The sequence below is a fragment of the Salmo salar genome, chromosome 06 (genome assembly GCF_965601325.2).
Source record: "Salmo salar chromosome 06, fSalSal1, whole genome shotgun sequence".
NCBI classification, from domain to species: domain Eukaryota; kingdom Metazoa; phylum Chordata; class Actinopteri; order Salmoniformes; family Salmonidae; genus Salmo; species Salmo salar.
This window is the reverse complement of record NC_138296.1, coordinates 96967501-96985355: the sequence shown is the minus strand read 5'-3', so window position 1 is coordinate 96985355 and position 17855 is coordinate 96967501. Positions and strand designations below refer to the sequence as shown.

At 47.2% G+C, this 17855-nt stretch overlaps 1 protein-coding gene across 1 annotated transcript in view; it reads right to left on the bottom strand.

Annotated features, from left to right (window-relative positions):
- The window catches only part of nbas (NBAS subunit of NRZ tethering complex), a 254699-nt gene that overhangs the window by 35641 nt on the left and 201203 nt on the right, over positions 1-17855 (bottom strand). Inside the window, exons 41-44 of the mRNA XM_082977106.1 lie at positions 9174-9397; positions 8814-8924; positions 6813-6947; positions 5074-5189 (exon numbers count right to left, since the gene is read on the bottom strand). Coding sequence (XP_082833232.1) covers positions 5074-5189; positions 6813-6947; positions 8814-8924; positions 9174-9397 — 586 coding nt within the window. The remainder of the gene's footprint in view (positions 1-5073; positions 5190-6812; positions 6948-8813; positions 8925-9173; positions 9398-17855) is intronic.

Genomic DNA, 17855 nt, shown 5'->3' with positions numbered 1-17855 from the left:
TGGGTACTATTTAATGAAGCTGCCAGTTGAGGACATGTGAGAGGCATCTGTTTCTGCCTATAGGAAGGGAGGAGAAGAATGGAGGTGTGATCTGATTTGCCAAAGGGAGGGCGGGGGAGGGCCTTGTAGCCGTCCTGGAAGGGGGAGTAGCAATGATCAATAATTATTGATGAGCGAATAGCCCAGGTGATGTGTTTAATAAAGACAATCTGAGGAAAACGCTTTGTAAAGTCCACAGCTACAATATATGCAGCCTCAGGATAGGCGATTTCCAGTTAGCGGAGGAAGAGGAAGCGGAGGACCAAGCCGACACAGTGAAATAATGAATCAAAAATATATATATTTAACCTTTATTTAACCAGGAAAAGCCCATTGAGACCCACAGTATCTTTATCAAGGGAGACCTGGATAAGAAGTCAGCAACAATCAATACATTACATCATTCAAACATACAACAATACAACAACATGATCCAGCATAAAAAAGCATTTACACTCCTCCGTAACAGAGTCTCCCATCAATATTTTAAATTCATTCAGGGGCACTAACATATCTAGATGAAGCATGGCTTGTAGACTGTTCCATGCCTCTGGTGCACAAGAAGAGAAGGCAGTCTTCACTAATACTGTGAATGTCCTGGGGACTTGAAGTAGCAGCCACCCAGCAGGCCGGGTATGGTAACATAGCAACCACCTAGCAGACCGGGTATGGTAACATAGCAACCACCCAGCAGGCCGGGTATGGTAACATAGCAACCACCCAGCAGGCCGGGTATGGTAACATAGCAACCACCCAGCAGGCCGGGTATGGTAACATAGCAACCACCCAGCAGGCCGGGTATGGTAACATAGCAACCACCCAGCAGGCCGGGTATGGTAACATAGCAACCACCCAGCAGGCCGGGTATGGTAACATAGCAACCACCCAGCAGGCCGGGTATGGTAACATAGCAACCACCCAGCAGGCCGGGTATGGTAACATAGCAACCACCCAGCAGACCGGGTTTTGTAACATAGCAACCACCTAACAGACCGGGTATGCTAACATAGCAACCACCCAGCAGACCGGGTATTGTAACATAGCAACCACCTAACAGACCGGGTATGGTAACATAGCAACCACCTAACAGACCGGGTATTGTAACATAGCAACCACCCAGCAGACCGGGTATTGTAACATAGCAACCCATAGCAGACCGGGTATGGTAACATAGCAACCACCTAGCAGACCGGGTATTGTAACATAGCAACCACCTAGCAGACCGGGTATTGTAACATAGCAACCACCCAGCAGACCGGGTATTGTAACATAGCAACCACCTAACAGACCGGGTATGGTAACATAGCAACCACCTAGCAGACCGGGTATGGTAACATAGCAACCACCCAGCAGACCGGGTATGGTAACATAGCAACCAGCTAGCAGACCAGGTATGGTAACATAGCAACCACCTAACACACCAGGGTATGGTCACATAGCAACCACCTAGCAGACCGGGTATGGTAACATAGCAACCACCTAGCAGACCGGGTATGGTAACATAGCAACCACCTAGCAGACCGGGTATGGTAACATAGCAACCACCTAACAGACCGGGTATGGTAACGTAGCAACCACCTAGCAGACCGGGTATGGTAACGTAGCAACCACCTAGCAGACCGGGTATGGTAACGTAGCAACCACCTAGCAGACCAGGTATGGTAACATAGCAACCACCTAGCAGACCGGGTATGGTAACGTAGCAACCACCTAGCAGACCAGGTATGGTAACATAGCAACCACCTAGCAGACCGGGTATGGTAACGTAGCAACCACCCAGCAGACGGGTATGGTAACATAGCAATTAGACCAGGTATGGTAACTGTTGGTGGTGAAGGAGACCAGACTACAGAGGTAAAGAGGGAGTTTACCCAAAAGGCCTTTGTAGATGAACACATACAAATGTATCTTTCTGCGCATGTAAATATATATATATATATATATATATATATATATATATATATATATATATATATATATAGAGTGAGGTCCTACCTACCATTTGGTGAGTGACTCTGCATTTGTAATAAAGCTCAAGGATGCCTAGATTAACAGAGTCCAGTCTCTATAAGACAGAGGAGGCTGTATGATAAACATAGTCCAGTCTCTAGTAAGACAGAGGAGGCTGTATGATAAACAGAGTCCAGTCTCTGGTAGACAGAGGAGGCTGTATGATAAACAGAGTCCAGTCTCTGGTAGACAGAGGAGGCTGCATGATAAACAGAGTCCAGTCTCTGGTAAGACAGAGGAGGCTGTATGATAAACAGAGTCCAGTCTCTGTAAGACAGAGGAGGCTGTATGATAAACAGAGTCCAGTCTCTGGTAGACAGAGGAGGCTGCATGATAAACAGAGTCCAGTCTCTGTAAGACAGAGGAGGCTGTATGATAAACATAGTCCAGTCTCTGGTAGACAGAGGAGGCTGTATGATAAACAGAGTCCAGTCTCTATAAGACAGAGGAGGCTGTATGATAAACAGAGTCCAGTCTCTGATAAGACAGAGGAGGCTGTATGATAAACAGAGTCCAGTCTCTGGTAGACAGAGGAGGCTGTATGATAAAACAGAGTCCAGCCTCTGGTAGACAGAGGAGGCTGCATGATAAACAGAGTCCAGCCTCTGGTAGACAGAGGAGGCTGCATGATAAACAGAGTCCAGTCTCTGGTAGACAGAGGAGGCTGTATGATAAACAGAGTCCAGCCTCTGGTAGACAGAGGAGGCTGTATGATAAACAGAGTCCAGTCTCTAGTAAGACAGAGGAGGCTGTATGATAAACAGAGTCCAGTCTCTATAAGACAGAGGAGGCTGTATGATAAACAGAGTCCAGTCTCTATAAGACAGAGGAGGCTGTATGATAAACAGAGTCCAGTCTCTAAGACAGAGGAGGCTGTATGATAAACAGAGTCCAGTCTCTGGTAGACAGAGGAGGCTGTATGATAAACAGAGTCCAGTCTCTATAAGACAGAGGAGGCTGTATGATAAACAGAGTCCAGTCTCTGGTAGACAGAGGAGGCTGTATGATAAACAGAGTCCAGTCTCTATAAGACAGAGGAGGCTGTATGATAAACAGAGTCCAGTCTCTATAAGACAGAGGAGGCTGTATGATAAACAGAGTCCAGTCTCTATAAGACAGAGGAGGCTGTATGATAAACAGAGTCCAGTCTCTGATAAGACAGAGGAGGCTGCATGATAAACAGAGTCCAGTCTCTGGTAGACAGAGGAGGCTGTATGATAAACAGAGTCCAGTCTCTGGTAGACAGAGGAGGCTGTATGATAAACAGAGTCCAGTCTCTGGTAGACAGAGGAGGCTGTATGATAAACAGAGTCCAGTCTCTGGTAGACAGAGGAGGCTGTATGATAAACAGAGTCCAGTCTCTGGTAGACAGAGGAGGCTGTATGATAAACAGAGTCCAGTCTCTATAAGACAGAGGAGGCTGTTCTAGCCATAAGTGGGAAGAAAGCCTTATTACGAAAATAAAAACCCAATTTCAATTTAAGCTTTGTCACAAGATTATCCACGTGAACTTTAAAGGACAACTTGTCATCCAATCATATACCTTGGTATTTGTAGGATGACACTGAATCAATAAGCCACCAGATGTGACAATGCTAACGTTCTCTGGCAGACTTCTAGCTCTGGTAAAATAGTCATGAATTTAGTTTTTTTTGGTACATTCAAGGCCAGTTTGAGGCCAGAAAGGGAGGCCTGCAGTTGACTGAAAAGCAGTCTGGGAGCTCTTCAACAGCCTGACCCAGAGAAGGAGCACATGAATATATGACTGTATCATCTGCATATAGATGTAACTTTGCTGGTTGCATCCCATTTCCCAAATCATTAATACAAATTGAGAACAACGCGGGAGCTAAAATGGAACCCTGGGGGACACCTCTATTAATCTCTAGACAGCTTAGACTTGTGATTGTCAGTATATACACATTGTGTTCTGTCAGAAAGATTAGTTCCTAAATGATAAGGGAATTATATGCTTAAAAAGGTAATGATTAAAGGATTCCACCCTGAAACGTAACTATTAGTGATTATTAGTTTATGTAGCATGTATAATGGAAGATTAAAGTACTAAAACATAAGTCCAATAAGGTTTGGCAGAGATGTGAGGGATAGAAATGTGTGTGTGTCTAAGAAAATACCGGGAACAATTCAACTGTGTTTGACCCGACCTGGCTAGAACTCTGAGAAACTTATGATAGGACAGGGAGTCCTTTTCAAGGTTCCTCTAATCTCGGGGGGGAAATGGAACAGACAGTGCTGCTGGGTAGTGATAAACAGTGGTGAGAACTCAATGAACTCAAAGTGTGTATGTATGTGCGTAGGATATCTATCTACTGTTTGTGTGGAGGTATGTGCGTAAATAGGAAGTGAGTTATAAAATGAATGTCTTGGTATTATGAACTTCAGAAACGTTCTCGTGAATAAACTGTTATGAACCTTTTGCAGAAAGCTGAGTCTTTGACTAGTTATTATTAAACCCAGTGTCTTACAAACCTCTGGGGAATTAGTCAAAGCTTATTGATTGTTAGTTATTATCATTGGGATTGAATATTCTCGTGACACTAAACCAATTTACTGCCCCCTTCACTGAGACCAATGTTACCGAGTCTAGCTAGCGACAATTTATGGTCAACTGAATCAAAGGCCTTTTGATAAATCCACAAACAGAGCAGCACAATGTTGCTTTTTATCAAGTGCGTTAATGATGTCGTTTGCCACACTGCCAATAGCTACAGTTGCGGTGCTGTTGAAGTCACCAGCCTCCACTGGCGTGTGTTGTGGAAGGGCTGGTGGTATGAGGGACAGGAGGGGAGGAAGTGATGGCGTGAAAATACTGTTGACAACTTCCTGTCGAGTTCAGAACACACGGGCGGAACGACACACACACACCATAGAGCCCTGGTCTAAAGTAGTGCACTGCATAGGGAATAGGGTGCCATAGAGCCCTGGTCTAAACTAGTGCACTGCATAGGGAATAGGGTGCCACAGGGCCCTGGTCTAAACTAGTGACCGTGGCGGTTTCCTTACCGGTAGTGACGGAGCGAAGCTTCTTGAGCAGTTTGATGTGAGTGTCAGGGGTGATGACGGAAGAGCAGTATGATCCACAACCACACTCCTCCAACAGAGTATAGAAATACAACAACCTAGAGAGGACAAGCAGAGCAGAGTATATATAACAACTTAGAGAGGACAATCAGAGTATAGTAATACAACAACCTAGAGAGGACAAGCAGAGCAGAGGAGAATCAGGGAGAGGAGAGGATCAGGGAGAGGAGAATCAGGGAGAGGAGAGAATCAGGGAGAAGAGAGGAGAATCAGGGAGAGGAGAATCAGGGAGAGGAGAATCAGGGAGAGGAGAGAATCAGGGAGAGGAGAGAATCAGGGAGAGGAGAGAATCAGGAGAGGAGAATCAGGGAGAGGAGAATCAGGGAGAGGAGAATCAGGGAGAGGAGAGGATCAGGGAGAGGAGAATCAGGGAGAGGAGAATCAGGGAGAGGAGAGAATCAGGGAGAGGAGAGAATCAGGGAGAGGAGAGAATCAGGGAGAGGAGAGAATCAGGGAGAGGAGAGAATCAGGGAGAGGAGAGAATCAGGGAGAGGAGAGAATCAGGGAGAGGAGAATCAGGGAGAGGAGAATCAGGGAGAGGAGAGAATCAGGGAGAGGAGAGAAGAATCAGGGAGAGGAGAGGAGAATCAGGGAGAGGAGAGAATCAGGGAGAGGAGAGAATCAGGGAGAGGAGAGAATCAGGGAGAGGAGAGAAGAATCAGGGAGAGGAGAATCAGGGAGAGGAGAATCAGGGAGAGGAGAGGAGAATCAGGGAGAGGAGAGGAGAATCAGGGAGAGGAGAATCAGGGAGAGGAGAATCAGGGAGAGGAGAATCAGGGAGAGGAGAATCAACTTTAATGGATGGACCTTTTAAAACAGTTACTTCGGGATTTTGGCAATGAGGAAAAACTTGTGGATACTATTTTGATGTATCTGAGTACAGTTTGAAGGAATTAGCTAACTAGCATGAACACAATGACTGGATGTCTATTTGGATACAATCATAGCATGCTAGCAGATACCCATAGACTTCCAGTCGATATAACATAGCATGCTAGCAGATACCCATAGACTTCCAGTCGATATAACATAGCATGCTAGCAGATACCCATAGACTTCCAGTCGATCAAACATAGCATGCTAGCAGATACCCATAGACTTCCAGTCGATATAACATAGCATGCTAGCAGATACCCATAGACTTCCAGTCGATCAAACATAGCATGCTAGCAGATACCCATAGACTTCCAGTCGATATAACATAGCATGCTAGCAGATACCCATAGACTTCCAGTCGATATAACATAGCATGCTAGCAGATACCCATAGACTTCCAGTCGATATAACATAGCATGCTAGCAGATACCCATAGACTTCCAGTCGATATAGCATAGCATGCTAGCAGATACCCATAGACTTCCAGTCGATATAGCATGCTAGCAGATACCCATAGACTTCCAGTCGATATAACCCAGCTGGACACTGGCCAGCTGGGCTTGTAGACTGTCATGGTGCTAGATGGGGGGCATTTTATACTAGCTCAGTCTGAAAAGTACGAGCCACTGAAGGCTGCTATCCCTAACGTAAAGAATTAGCTTCATTTCAATCCCTGGATACACATACAATTCTCACCTCAATCTGATTATATAGGATCATTGTGAAATACGGGAGGGTATCCCAGAGGAGAAAGGTTAAGAACCAGAACGAAGGAGTGTTTGTACCTGGGCAGGTCTGTCCCTTCCACAGTAGTCAACACATATTTAGACATGTGACTGTGGAAAGACTCAGGTTCTGATTTCAGAGAGTCAAATAGAGCCAAGGTTTCCACACGACCCTCGATGTCCTTGGTAGAGAGACTGAGAGGAGGAGGAGGAGGAGGAAGAGACATTAGTGTAAATAATATCATCAGTGGTCCACAACCAAAGAAAGAGAAAATGACCTGCCAAATGTATGACCATATTAGAGAGACATATTTCCCTCAGATTACACAGATACACAAAGAATTAGAAAACTAATCCAATTTTGATAAAGTCCCATATCTACTGGGTGAAATACCACAGTGTTGCATCACAGCAGCAAGATGTGTGACCTGTTGCCACAAGAAAAGGTCAACCAGTGAAGAACAAACACCATTGTAAATACAACCCATATTTATGTTTATTTATTTTCCCTTTTATACTTTAATTATTTGCACATCGTTACAACACTGTATATAGACATAGTATGACATTTGAAATGTTTTTATTCTTTTGGAACTTTTGTGAGTGTAATGTTCACTGTTCATTTGTATTGTTTTCTTTTCTCATTTTTGTTTATTATCTATTTCACTTGCTTGGGCAATCTTAACTTCTTTGGGATAGGTGGCAGTATTTTCACGGCCGGATAAAAAACGTACCCGATTTAATCTGGTTACTACTCCTGCCCAGAAACTAGAATATGCATATAATTATTGGCTTTGGATAGAAAACACTCTAAAGTTTCTAAAACTGTTTGAATGGTGTCTGTGAGTATAACAGAACTCATATGGCAGGCCAAAACCTGAGAAGATTCCATACAGGAAGTGCCCTGTCTGACAATTTGTTGTCCTTCTGTTGCATCTCTATCGACATTACAGCATCTGTGCTGTAACGTGACACTTTCTAAGGCTTCCATTGGCTCTCTAAAGCGTTCAGAAAGCGGAATGACGTGTCTCCTGTCTCTGGGCAAAGTACAACAGCTCTGTTTGTGAGTGGTCAGCCTGGTAACAGTGAGACTGAGATGCGCATTCACGAGACTTCTCCATGTTTTTCTTTCTCTCTCTGAATGAATACAACGTTGCCCGGTTGGAATATTATCGCTATTTTACGAGAAAAAGAGCATAAAAATTGATTTTAAACAGCGTTTGACATGCTTCTAAGTACGGTAATGGAATATTTTGCATTTTTTTGTCACGAAATGCGCTCGCGCGTCACCCTTCGGATAGTGACCTGAACGCACGAACAAAACGGAGCTATTTGAATATAACTATGGATTATTTGGAACCAAAACAACATTTGTTGTTGAAGTAGAAGTCCTGGGAGTGCATTCTGACGAAGAAAGAGCAAAGGTAATCCAATTTTTCTAATAGTAATTCTGAGTTTAGGTTGTCCCAAACTTGGTGGGTGTCAAATTATCTAGCCGTGATGGCCGAGCTATGTACTCAGAATATTGCAAAATGTGCTTTCGCCGAAAAGCTATTTTAAAATCTTACACCGCGATTGCATAAAGGAGTTCTGTATCTATAATTCTTAAAATAATTGTTATGTATTTTGTGAACGTTTATCGTGAGTAATTTAGTAAATTCTCCGGAAGTTTGCGGTGGGTATGCTAGTTCTGAACGTCACATGCTAATGTAAAAAGCTGTTTTTTGATATAAATATGAACTTGATTGAACAAAACATGCATGTATTGTATAACATAATGTCCTAGGAGTGTCATCTGATGAAGATCATCAAAGGTTAGTGCTGCAATTAGCTGTGGTTTGGGTTTTTGTGACATATATGCTTGCTTGGAAAATGGGTGTCTGATTATTTGTGTCTATGTACTCTCCTAACATAATCTAATGTTTTGCTTTTCGCTGTAAAGCCTTTTTGAAATCGGACAATGTGGTTAGATTAACATATGTTTCTCATGCCAATAAAGACCCTTAAATTGAAATTGAGAGAGAGACAGAGAAAGAGAGGGTGTGTGTGTGTGTGTGTTACCCGCTGTCAGTGAACAGGAATTCCAGGTGAGTCATGTAGATGTCCCAGAGGGGAATGCTGTAGCGTTGGGCTAGAGACAGACTGATCCTCCACACACTGTCATCCAGGGTCCTGCAACACACACACATCAAACATTGATTTCGGTAAAAACCTAGTAATCTGGGTAAAAATGACTGCGATTACCAGTCTGTCTCCCCTCCTCCCTCCTCCTCCTCCTCCCTCCTCCTCCCTCCTCCTCCTCCCTCTCCTCCCTCCTCCTCCCTCCTCCTCCCTCCCTCCTCCTCCTCCCTCCTCCTCCTCCTCCCTCCTCCTCCCTCCCTCCCTCCCTCCCTCCTCCTCCTCCTCCTCCTCCCTACTCACTCAGTCAGACCCAGTATGGTCTGTTTCTTGTAGTGCGCGTCCGAACTGAATCTTTTCACGTCCACCCCACGTCCCAGCCCCTGCAACACCTGGGCCTGCGTCAGGTCTGTCAGACGCTCGTTATACACCTGGAGCTGGCCAATCAACTCCTCCACGTCCGCCGGCCAATCAGAATGGGCCATCACGTGCTGGGTGACCAATCGGATCAGCTCCTTGGGGTCAGCCTGAGTAAGAAACAGGTGAAATTGTTCTGTGAAACTTCCTCAGACTCACCTGGCAATAAAGTCACATGAGAGACGACAGGCTATATTTGTGAAATTGTAAATATTACACCCCTTCAAAACATATAGGACACAGCCATGCATTCTCCATAGACAAACATTTGCCGTAGAATGGCTTTAATATTGCAGATGGATTGTGGCTTCCATCAATGTAGATTATTTCCAATCGCCCAAATATGTTTAAATAAATAAAAATAAATAAATAAATAAATATAGATGGCATCATGAGGCAGGAAAATGATATGGATATATTGAAGCAACAACTGAATTGAAATGTATTTGGCTAAGATAGATAGATATATGATAGATAGATAGATAGATATATGATAGATAGATAGATAGATAGATATATGATAGATAGATATATGATAGATAGATAGATCTATATCTTAGCCAAATACATTTAAACTCAGTTTTTCCACAATTCCTGACATTTAATCCTAGTAACAATCCCCTGTTTTAGGTCAGTTAGGATCACCACTTTATTTTAAGAATGTGAAATGTCAGAATAATAGTAGAGAGAATGGGTTTATTTCAGCTTTTATTTTCTTTCATCACATTCCCAGTGGGTCAGAAGTTTACATGCACTCAATTAGTATTTGGTAGCATTGCCTTTAAATTGCTTAACTTGGGTCAAATGTTTTGGGTAGCCTTCAACAAGCTTCCCACAATAAGTCGGGTGAATTTTGGCCCATTCCTCCTGACAGAGCTGGTGTAACTGAGTCAGGTTTGTAGGCCTCCTTGCTCGCACACGTTTTGTCAGTTCTGCACACAAACTTTCTATGGGATTGAGGTCAGGGCTTTATGATGGCCACTCCAATACCTTGACTTTGCGACCAAGCTTTAACTTCCTGACTGATGTCTTGAGATGTTGCTTCAATATATCATTTTCCTCCCTCATGATTCCATCTATTTTGTGAAGTGCACCAGTCCCTCCTGCAGCAAAGCACCCCCAAAACATGATGCTGCCACCCCCGTGCTTCACGGTTGGGATGCTGTTCTTCAACTTGCAAGCCTCCCCCTTTTTCCTCCAAACATAACGATGGTCATTATGGCCAAACAGATCTATTTTTGTTTCATCAGACCAGATGACATTTCTCCAAAAAGTACAATCTTTGTCCCCATGTGCAGTTGCAAAATGTAGTCTGGCTTTTTTATGGCGGTTTTGGAGCAGTGGCTTCTTCCTTGCTGAGTGGCCTTTCAGGTTATGTCGATATAGGACTCGTTTTACTGTGGATATAGATACTTTTGTACCTGTTTCCTCCAGCATCTTCACAAGGTCCTTTGCTGTTGTTCTGGGATTGATTTGCACTTTTCGCACCAAAGTACGTTCATCTCTAGGAGACAGAACGCGTCTCCTTCCTGAGCGTTATGACGGCTGTGTGGTGTTTATACTTGCGTACTATTGTTTGTACAGATGAACGTGGTACCTTCAGGCATTTGGAAATTGCTCCCAAGGATGAACCAGACTTGTGGAGGTCTACAATTTCTTTTCTGAGGTCTTGGCTGATTTCTTTTGATTTTCCCATGATGTCAAGCAAAGAGGCACTGAGTTTGAAGGTAGGCCTTGAAATACATCCACAGGTACACCTCCAATTGACTCAAATGATGGCAATTAGCCTATCAGAAGCTTCTAAAGCCATGACATCATATTCTGGAATTTTCCAAGCTGTTTAAAGGCACAGTCAACTTAGTGTATGTGAACTTCTGACCCACTGGAATTGTGATACAGTGAATTATAAGTGAAATAATCTGTCTGTAAACATATGTTGGAAAAATGACTTGTGTCATGCACAAAGTAGATGTCCTAACCGACTTGCCAAAACTATAGTTTGTTAATTAACAAGAAATTTGCGGAGTGGTTGAAAAACAAGTTACAATGACTCCAACCTAAGTGGACGTAAACTTCCGACTTCAACTGTATATAAATCCACACAGTCCCAGTCAAAACTTTTAGTTAACTCTTGAATAAGTAGGTAAATAAAAGTTCTTTATTTTGACTATTTTCTACATTGTAGAATAATAGTGAAGATATCAAAACTATGAAATAACACATATGGAATCATGTAGTAACCAAAAAAGTGTTAAACAAATCAAAATATATTTGAGATTCTTCAAAGTAGCCACCCTTGGCCTTGATGACAGCTTTGCACACTCTTGGCATTCTCTCAACCAGCTTCATGAGGTAATCACCTGGAATGCATTTCAATTAACAGATGTGCCTTGTTAAAAGTTAATTTGTGGAATTTCTTTCCTTCTTAATGTATTTCAGCCAATCAGTTGTGATGTGACAAGGTAAGGTTGGTATACAGAAGATAGCCCTATTATGGCAAGAACAGTCCATCATTATTTTAAGGCATGAAGGTCAGTCATTCCAGAAAATGTCAATAACTTTGAAAGTTTCTTCAAGTGCAGTTGCAAAAACCATCAAGCGCTATGATGAAACTGGCTCTCATGAGGACCGCCACAGGAAAGGAAGACCTAGAGTTACCTCTGCTGCAGAGGATAAGTTAGAGTTACCAGCCCAAATAAATGCTTCAGAGTTCAAATAACAGACACATCTCAACATCAACTGTTCAGAGGAGACTGTGTGAATCAGGCCTTCATGGTCGAATTGCTGCAAAGAAACCACTACTAAAGGACACCAATAAGAAGAAGAGACTTGTCTAAATCATTTTGTCTGATGAATACAAATTTGAAATTTTTGGTTTCAACTGCCGTGTCTTTGTGAGACGCAGAGTAAGTGGATGGATGATCTCCGCATGTGTGGTTCCCACCGTGAAGCATGGAGGAGGCGGTGGTGTGATGGTGCATTGTTAGTGACACCGTCTGCAATTTATTTTGAACTCAAGGCACACATAACCAGCATGGCTACCGCTGCGATACACCATCCCATCTGGTTTGCGCTTAGTGGGATTTGTTTTTCAACAGGACAATGACCCAACACACCTCTAGGCTGTGTAAGGGCTATTTGACCAAGAAGGAGAGTGATGGAGTGCTGCATCAGATGACCTGGCCTCCACAATCACCTGACCTCAACCCAATTGAGATGGTTTGGGATGAGTTGGACCGCAGAGTGAAGGAAAAGCAGCCAATAAGTGCTCAGCATCGGTGGGAACTCCTTCAAAAACTGTTGGAAAAGCATTCCAGGTGAAGCTGGTTGAGAGAACGCCAAGAGTGTGCAAAGCTGTCATCAAGGCAAAGGTTGACTACGTTGAAGAATCTCAAATATAAAATATATTTTGGTTACTACATGATTCCATATGTGTTATTTCATAGTTTTGATGTCCAAAATATTATTTTACAACGAAGAAAACAACAAAAATCAAAGAAAAACTGGAATGAGTAACTTTTGACTGGTACTGTACATTACGTCTAACTAAATACACCAGCACTTTAATTTTCACCATAGCAACCTACTCTCTCTCCCTACATTGTTGTTGTGTAAAAGCGTCACAATATAAAGATGTGTGAAAGCCAAACACACAGCGTGATGTGAAGAACAATGACGTGTCAGAACTATCAAATGTTTCATCTAATTTGGAAAGATTTTAAATATATTAAAAAAAAAAAAAATTAAAACACTACATGACCAAAAGTATGTGGACACCTTGTCGTCATACATCTCATTACAAAATCATGGGCATTAATATGGTGTTAATATTAATATGGGAACAGGACCACTACTGGGAGGGGACAGGACCACAACCCACTACTGGGAGGGAACAGGACCACAACCCACTACTGGGAGGGAACAGGACCACTACTGGGAGAGAACAGGACCACAACCCACTACTGGGAGGGAACAGGACCACTACTGGGAGAGAACAGGACCACAACCCACTACTGGGAGGGAACAGGACCACAACCCACTACTGGGAGGGGACAGGACCACTACTGGGAGGGAACAGGACCCCAACCCACTACTGGGAGGGAACAGGACCACCACCGACTACTGGGAGGGAACAGGACCACTACTGGGAGAGAACAGGACCACAACCCACTACTGGGAGAGAACAGGACCACAACCCACTACTGGGAGGGAACAGGACCACTACTGGGAGGGAACAGGACCACTACTGGGAGGGAACAGGACCACAACCCACTACTGGGAGAGAACAGGACCACAACCCACTACTGGGAGAGAACAGGACCACAACCCACTACTGGGAGGGAACAGGACCACTACTGGGAGGGAACAGGACCACTACTGGGAGGGAACAGGACCACAACCCACTACTGGGAGGGAACAGGACCACAACCCACTACTGGGAGGGAACAGGACCACAACCCACTACTGGGAGGGAACAGGACCACTACTGGGAGGGAACAGGACCACTACTGGGAGGGAACAGGACCACAACCCACTACTGGGAGGGAACAGGACCACTACTGGGAGGGAACAGGACCACAACCCACTACTGGGAGGGAACAGGACCACCACCCACTACTGGGAGGGAACAGGACCACTACTGGGAGGGAACAGGACCACTACTGGGAGGGGACAGGACCACTACTGGGAGGGAACAGGACCACTACTGGGAGGGAACAGGACCACGACCCACTACTGGGAGGGAACAGGACCACAACCCACTACTGGGAGGGAACAGGACCACAACCCACTACTGGGAGGGAACAGGACCACTACTGGGAGGGAACAGGACCACAACCCACTACTGGGAGGGAACAGGACCACTACTGGGAGGGAACAGGACCACTACTGGGAGGGAACAGGACCACCACCCACTACTGGGAGGGAACAGGACCACCATCCACTACTGGGAGGGAACAGGACCACTACTGGGAGGGAACAGGACCACTACTGGGAGGGAACAGGACCACTACCCACTACTGGGAGGGAACAGGACCACTACTGGGAGGGAACAGGACCACGACCCACTACTGGGAGGGAACAGGACCACAACCCACTACTGGGAGGGAACAGGACCACAACCCACTACTGGGAGGGAACAGGACCACTACTGGGAGGGAACAGGACCACTACTGGGAGGGAACAGGACCACAACCCACTACTGGGAGGGAACAGGACCACAACCCACTACTGGGAGGGAACAGGACCACTACTGGGAGGGAACAGGACCACAACCCACTACTGGGAGGGAACAGGACCACAACCCACTACTGGGAGGGAACAGGACCACAACCCACTACTGGGAGGGAACAGGACCACAACCCACTACTGAGAGGGAACAGGACCACTACTGGGAGGGAACAGGACCACTACTGGGAGGGAACAGGACCACAACCCACTACTGGGAGGGAACAGGACCACAACCCACTACTGGGAGGGAACAGGACCACAACCCACTACTGGGAGGGAACAGGACCACTACTGGGAGGGAACAGGACCACTACTGGGAGGGAACAGGACCACAACCCACTACTGGGAGGGAACAGGACCACTACTGGGAGGGAACAGGACCACAACCCACTACTGGGAGGGAACAGGACCACCACCCACTACTGGGAGGGAACAGGACCACTACTGGGAGGGAACAGGACCACTACTGGGAGGGAACAGGACCACAACCCACTACTGGGAGGGAACAGGACCACAACCCACTACTGGGAGGGAACAGGACCACAACCCACTACTGGGAGGGAACAGGACCACCACCCACTACTGGGAGGGAACAGGACCACTACTGGGAGGGAACAGGACCACAACCCACTACTGGGAGGGAACAGGACCACAACCCACTACTGGGAGGGAACAGGACCACTACTGGGAGGGAACAGGACCACTACTGGGAGGGAACAGGACCACTACTGGGAGGGAACAGGACCACAACCCACTACTGGGAGGGAACAGGACCACAACCCACTACTGAGAGGGAACAGGACCCCAACCCACTACTGAGAGGGAACAGGACCACAACCCATTACTGGGAGGGGACAGGACCACCACCTATTACTGGGAGGGAACAGGACCACTACTGGGAGGGAACAGGACCACAACCCACTACTGGGAGGGAACAGGACCACAACCCACTACTGAGAGGGAACAGGACCACAACCCATTACTGGGAGGGGACAGGACCACTACTGGGAGGGAACAGGACCACTACTGGGAGGGAACAGGACCCCAACCCACTACTGGGAGGGAACAGGACCACTACTGGGAGGGAACAGGACCACAACCCACTACTGGGAGGGGACAGGACCACAACCCACTACTGGGAGGGAACAGGACCACTACTGGGAGGGAACAGGACCACTACTGGGAGGGAACAGGACCACAACCCACTACTGGGAGGGAACAGGACCACAACCCACTACTGGGAGGGAACAGGACCACTACTGGGAGGGAACAGGACCACTACTGGGAGAGAACAGGACCACAACCCACTACTGGGAGGGAACAGGACCACAACCCACTACTGGGAGGGAACAGGACCACTACTGGGAGGGAACAGGACCACTACTGGGAGGGAACAGGACCACAACCCACTACTGGGAGGGAACAGGACCACAACCCACTACTGGGAGGGAACAGGACCACTACTGGGAGGGAACAGGACCACTACTGGGAGGGGACAGGACCACTACCCACTACTGGGAGGGAACAGGACCACAACCCACTACTGGGAGGGAACAGGACCACTACTGGGAGGGAACAGGACCACAACCCACTACTGGGAGGGAACAGGACCACAACCCACTACTGGGAGAGAACAGGACCACTACTGGGAGGGAACAGGACCACAACCCACTACTGGGAGAGAACAGGACCACTACTGGGAGGGAACAGGACCACAACCCACTACTGGGAGGGAACAGGACCACCACCCACTACTGGGAGGGAACAGGACCACTACTGGGAGGGAACAGGACCACTACTGGGAGGGGACAGGACCACTACTGGGAGGGAACAGGACCACTACTGGGAGGGAACAGGACCACTACCCACTACTGGGAGGGAACAGGACCACCACCCACTACTGGGAGGGAACAGGACCACTACTGGGAGGGAACAGGACCCCAACCCATTACTGGGAGGGAACAGGACCACTACTGGGAGGGAACAGGACCACTACTGGGAGGGAACAGGACCACAACCCACTACTGGGAGGGAACAGGACCACAACCCACTACTGGGAGAGAACAGGACCACAACCCACTACTGGGAGGGAACAGGACCACTACTGGGAGGGGACAGGACCACTACTGGGAGGGAACAGGACCACAACCCACTACTGGGAGGGAACAGGACCACTACTGGGAGGGAACAGGACCACAACCCACTACTGGGAGGGAACAGGACCACAACCCACTACTGGGAGGGAACAGGACCACAACCCACTACTGGGAGGGAACAGGACCACTACTGGGAGGGAACAGGACCACAACCCACTACTGGGAGGGAACAGGACCACAACCCACTACTGGGAGGGAACAGGACCACTACTGGGAGAGAACAGGACCACAACCCACTACTGGGAGAGAACAGGACCACAACCCACTACTGGGAGGGAACAGGACCACTACTGGGAGGGAACAGGACCCCTACTGGGAGGGAACAGGACCACAACCCACTACTGGGAGGGAACAGGACCACCACCCACTACTGGGAGGGAACAGGACCACTACTGGGAGGGAACAGGACCACTACTGGGAGGGAACAGGACCACTACTGGGAGGGAACAGGACCACTACTGGGAGGGAACAGGACCACTACTGGGAGGGAACAGGACCACAACCCACTACTGGGAGGGAACAGGACCACAACCCACTACTGGGAGGGAACAGGACCACTACTGGGAGGGAACAGGACCACTACTGGGAGGGAACAGGACCACAACCCACTACTGGGAGGGAACAGGACCACTACTGGGAGGGAACAGGACCACAACCCACTACTGGGAGGGAACAGGACCACCACCCACTACTGGGAGGGAACAGGACCACTACTGGGAGGGAACAGGACCACTACTGGGAGGGAACAGGACCACAACCCACTACTGGGAGGGAACAGGACCACAACCCACTACTGGGAGGGAACAGGACCACAACCCACTACTGGGAGGGAACAGGACCACCACCCACTACTGGGAGGGAACAGGACCACTACTGGGAGGGAACAGGACCACAACCCACTACTGGGAGGGAACAGGACCACAACCCACTACTGGGAGGGAACAGGACCACTACTGGGAGGGAACAGGACCACTACTGGGAGGGAACAGGACCACTACTGGGAGGGAACAGGACCACAACCCACTACTGGGAGGGAACAGGACCACAACCCACTACTGAGAGGGAACAGGACCCCAACCCACTACTGAGAGGGAACAGGACCACAACCCATTACTGGGAGGGGACAGGACCACCACCTATTACTGGGAGGGAACAGGACCACTACTGGGAGGGAACAGGACCA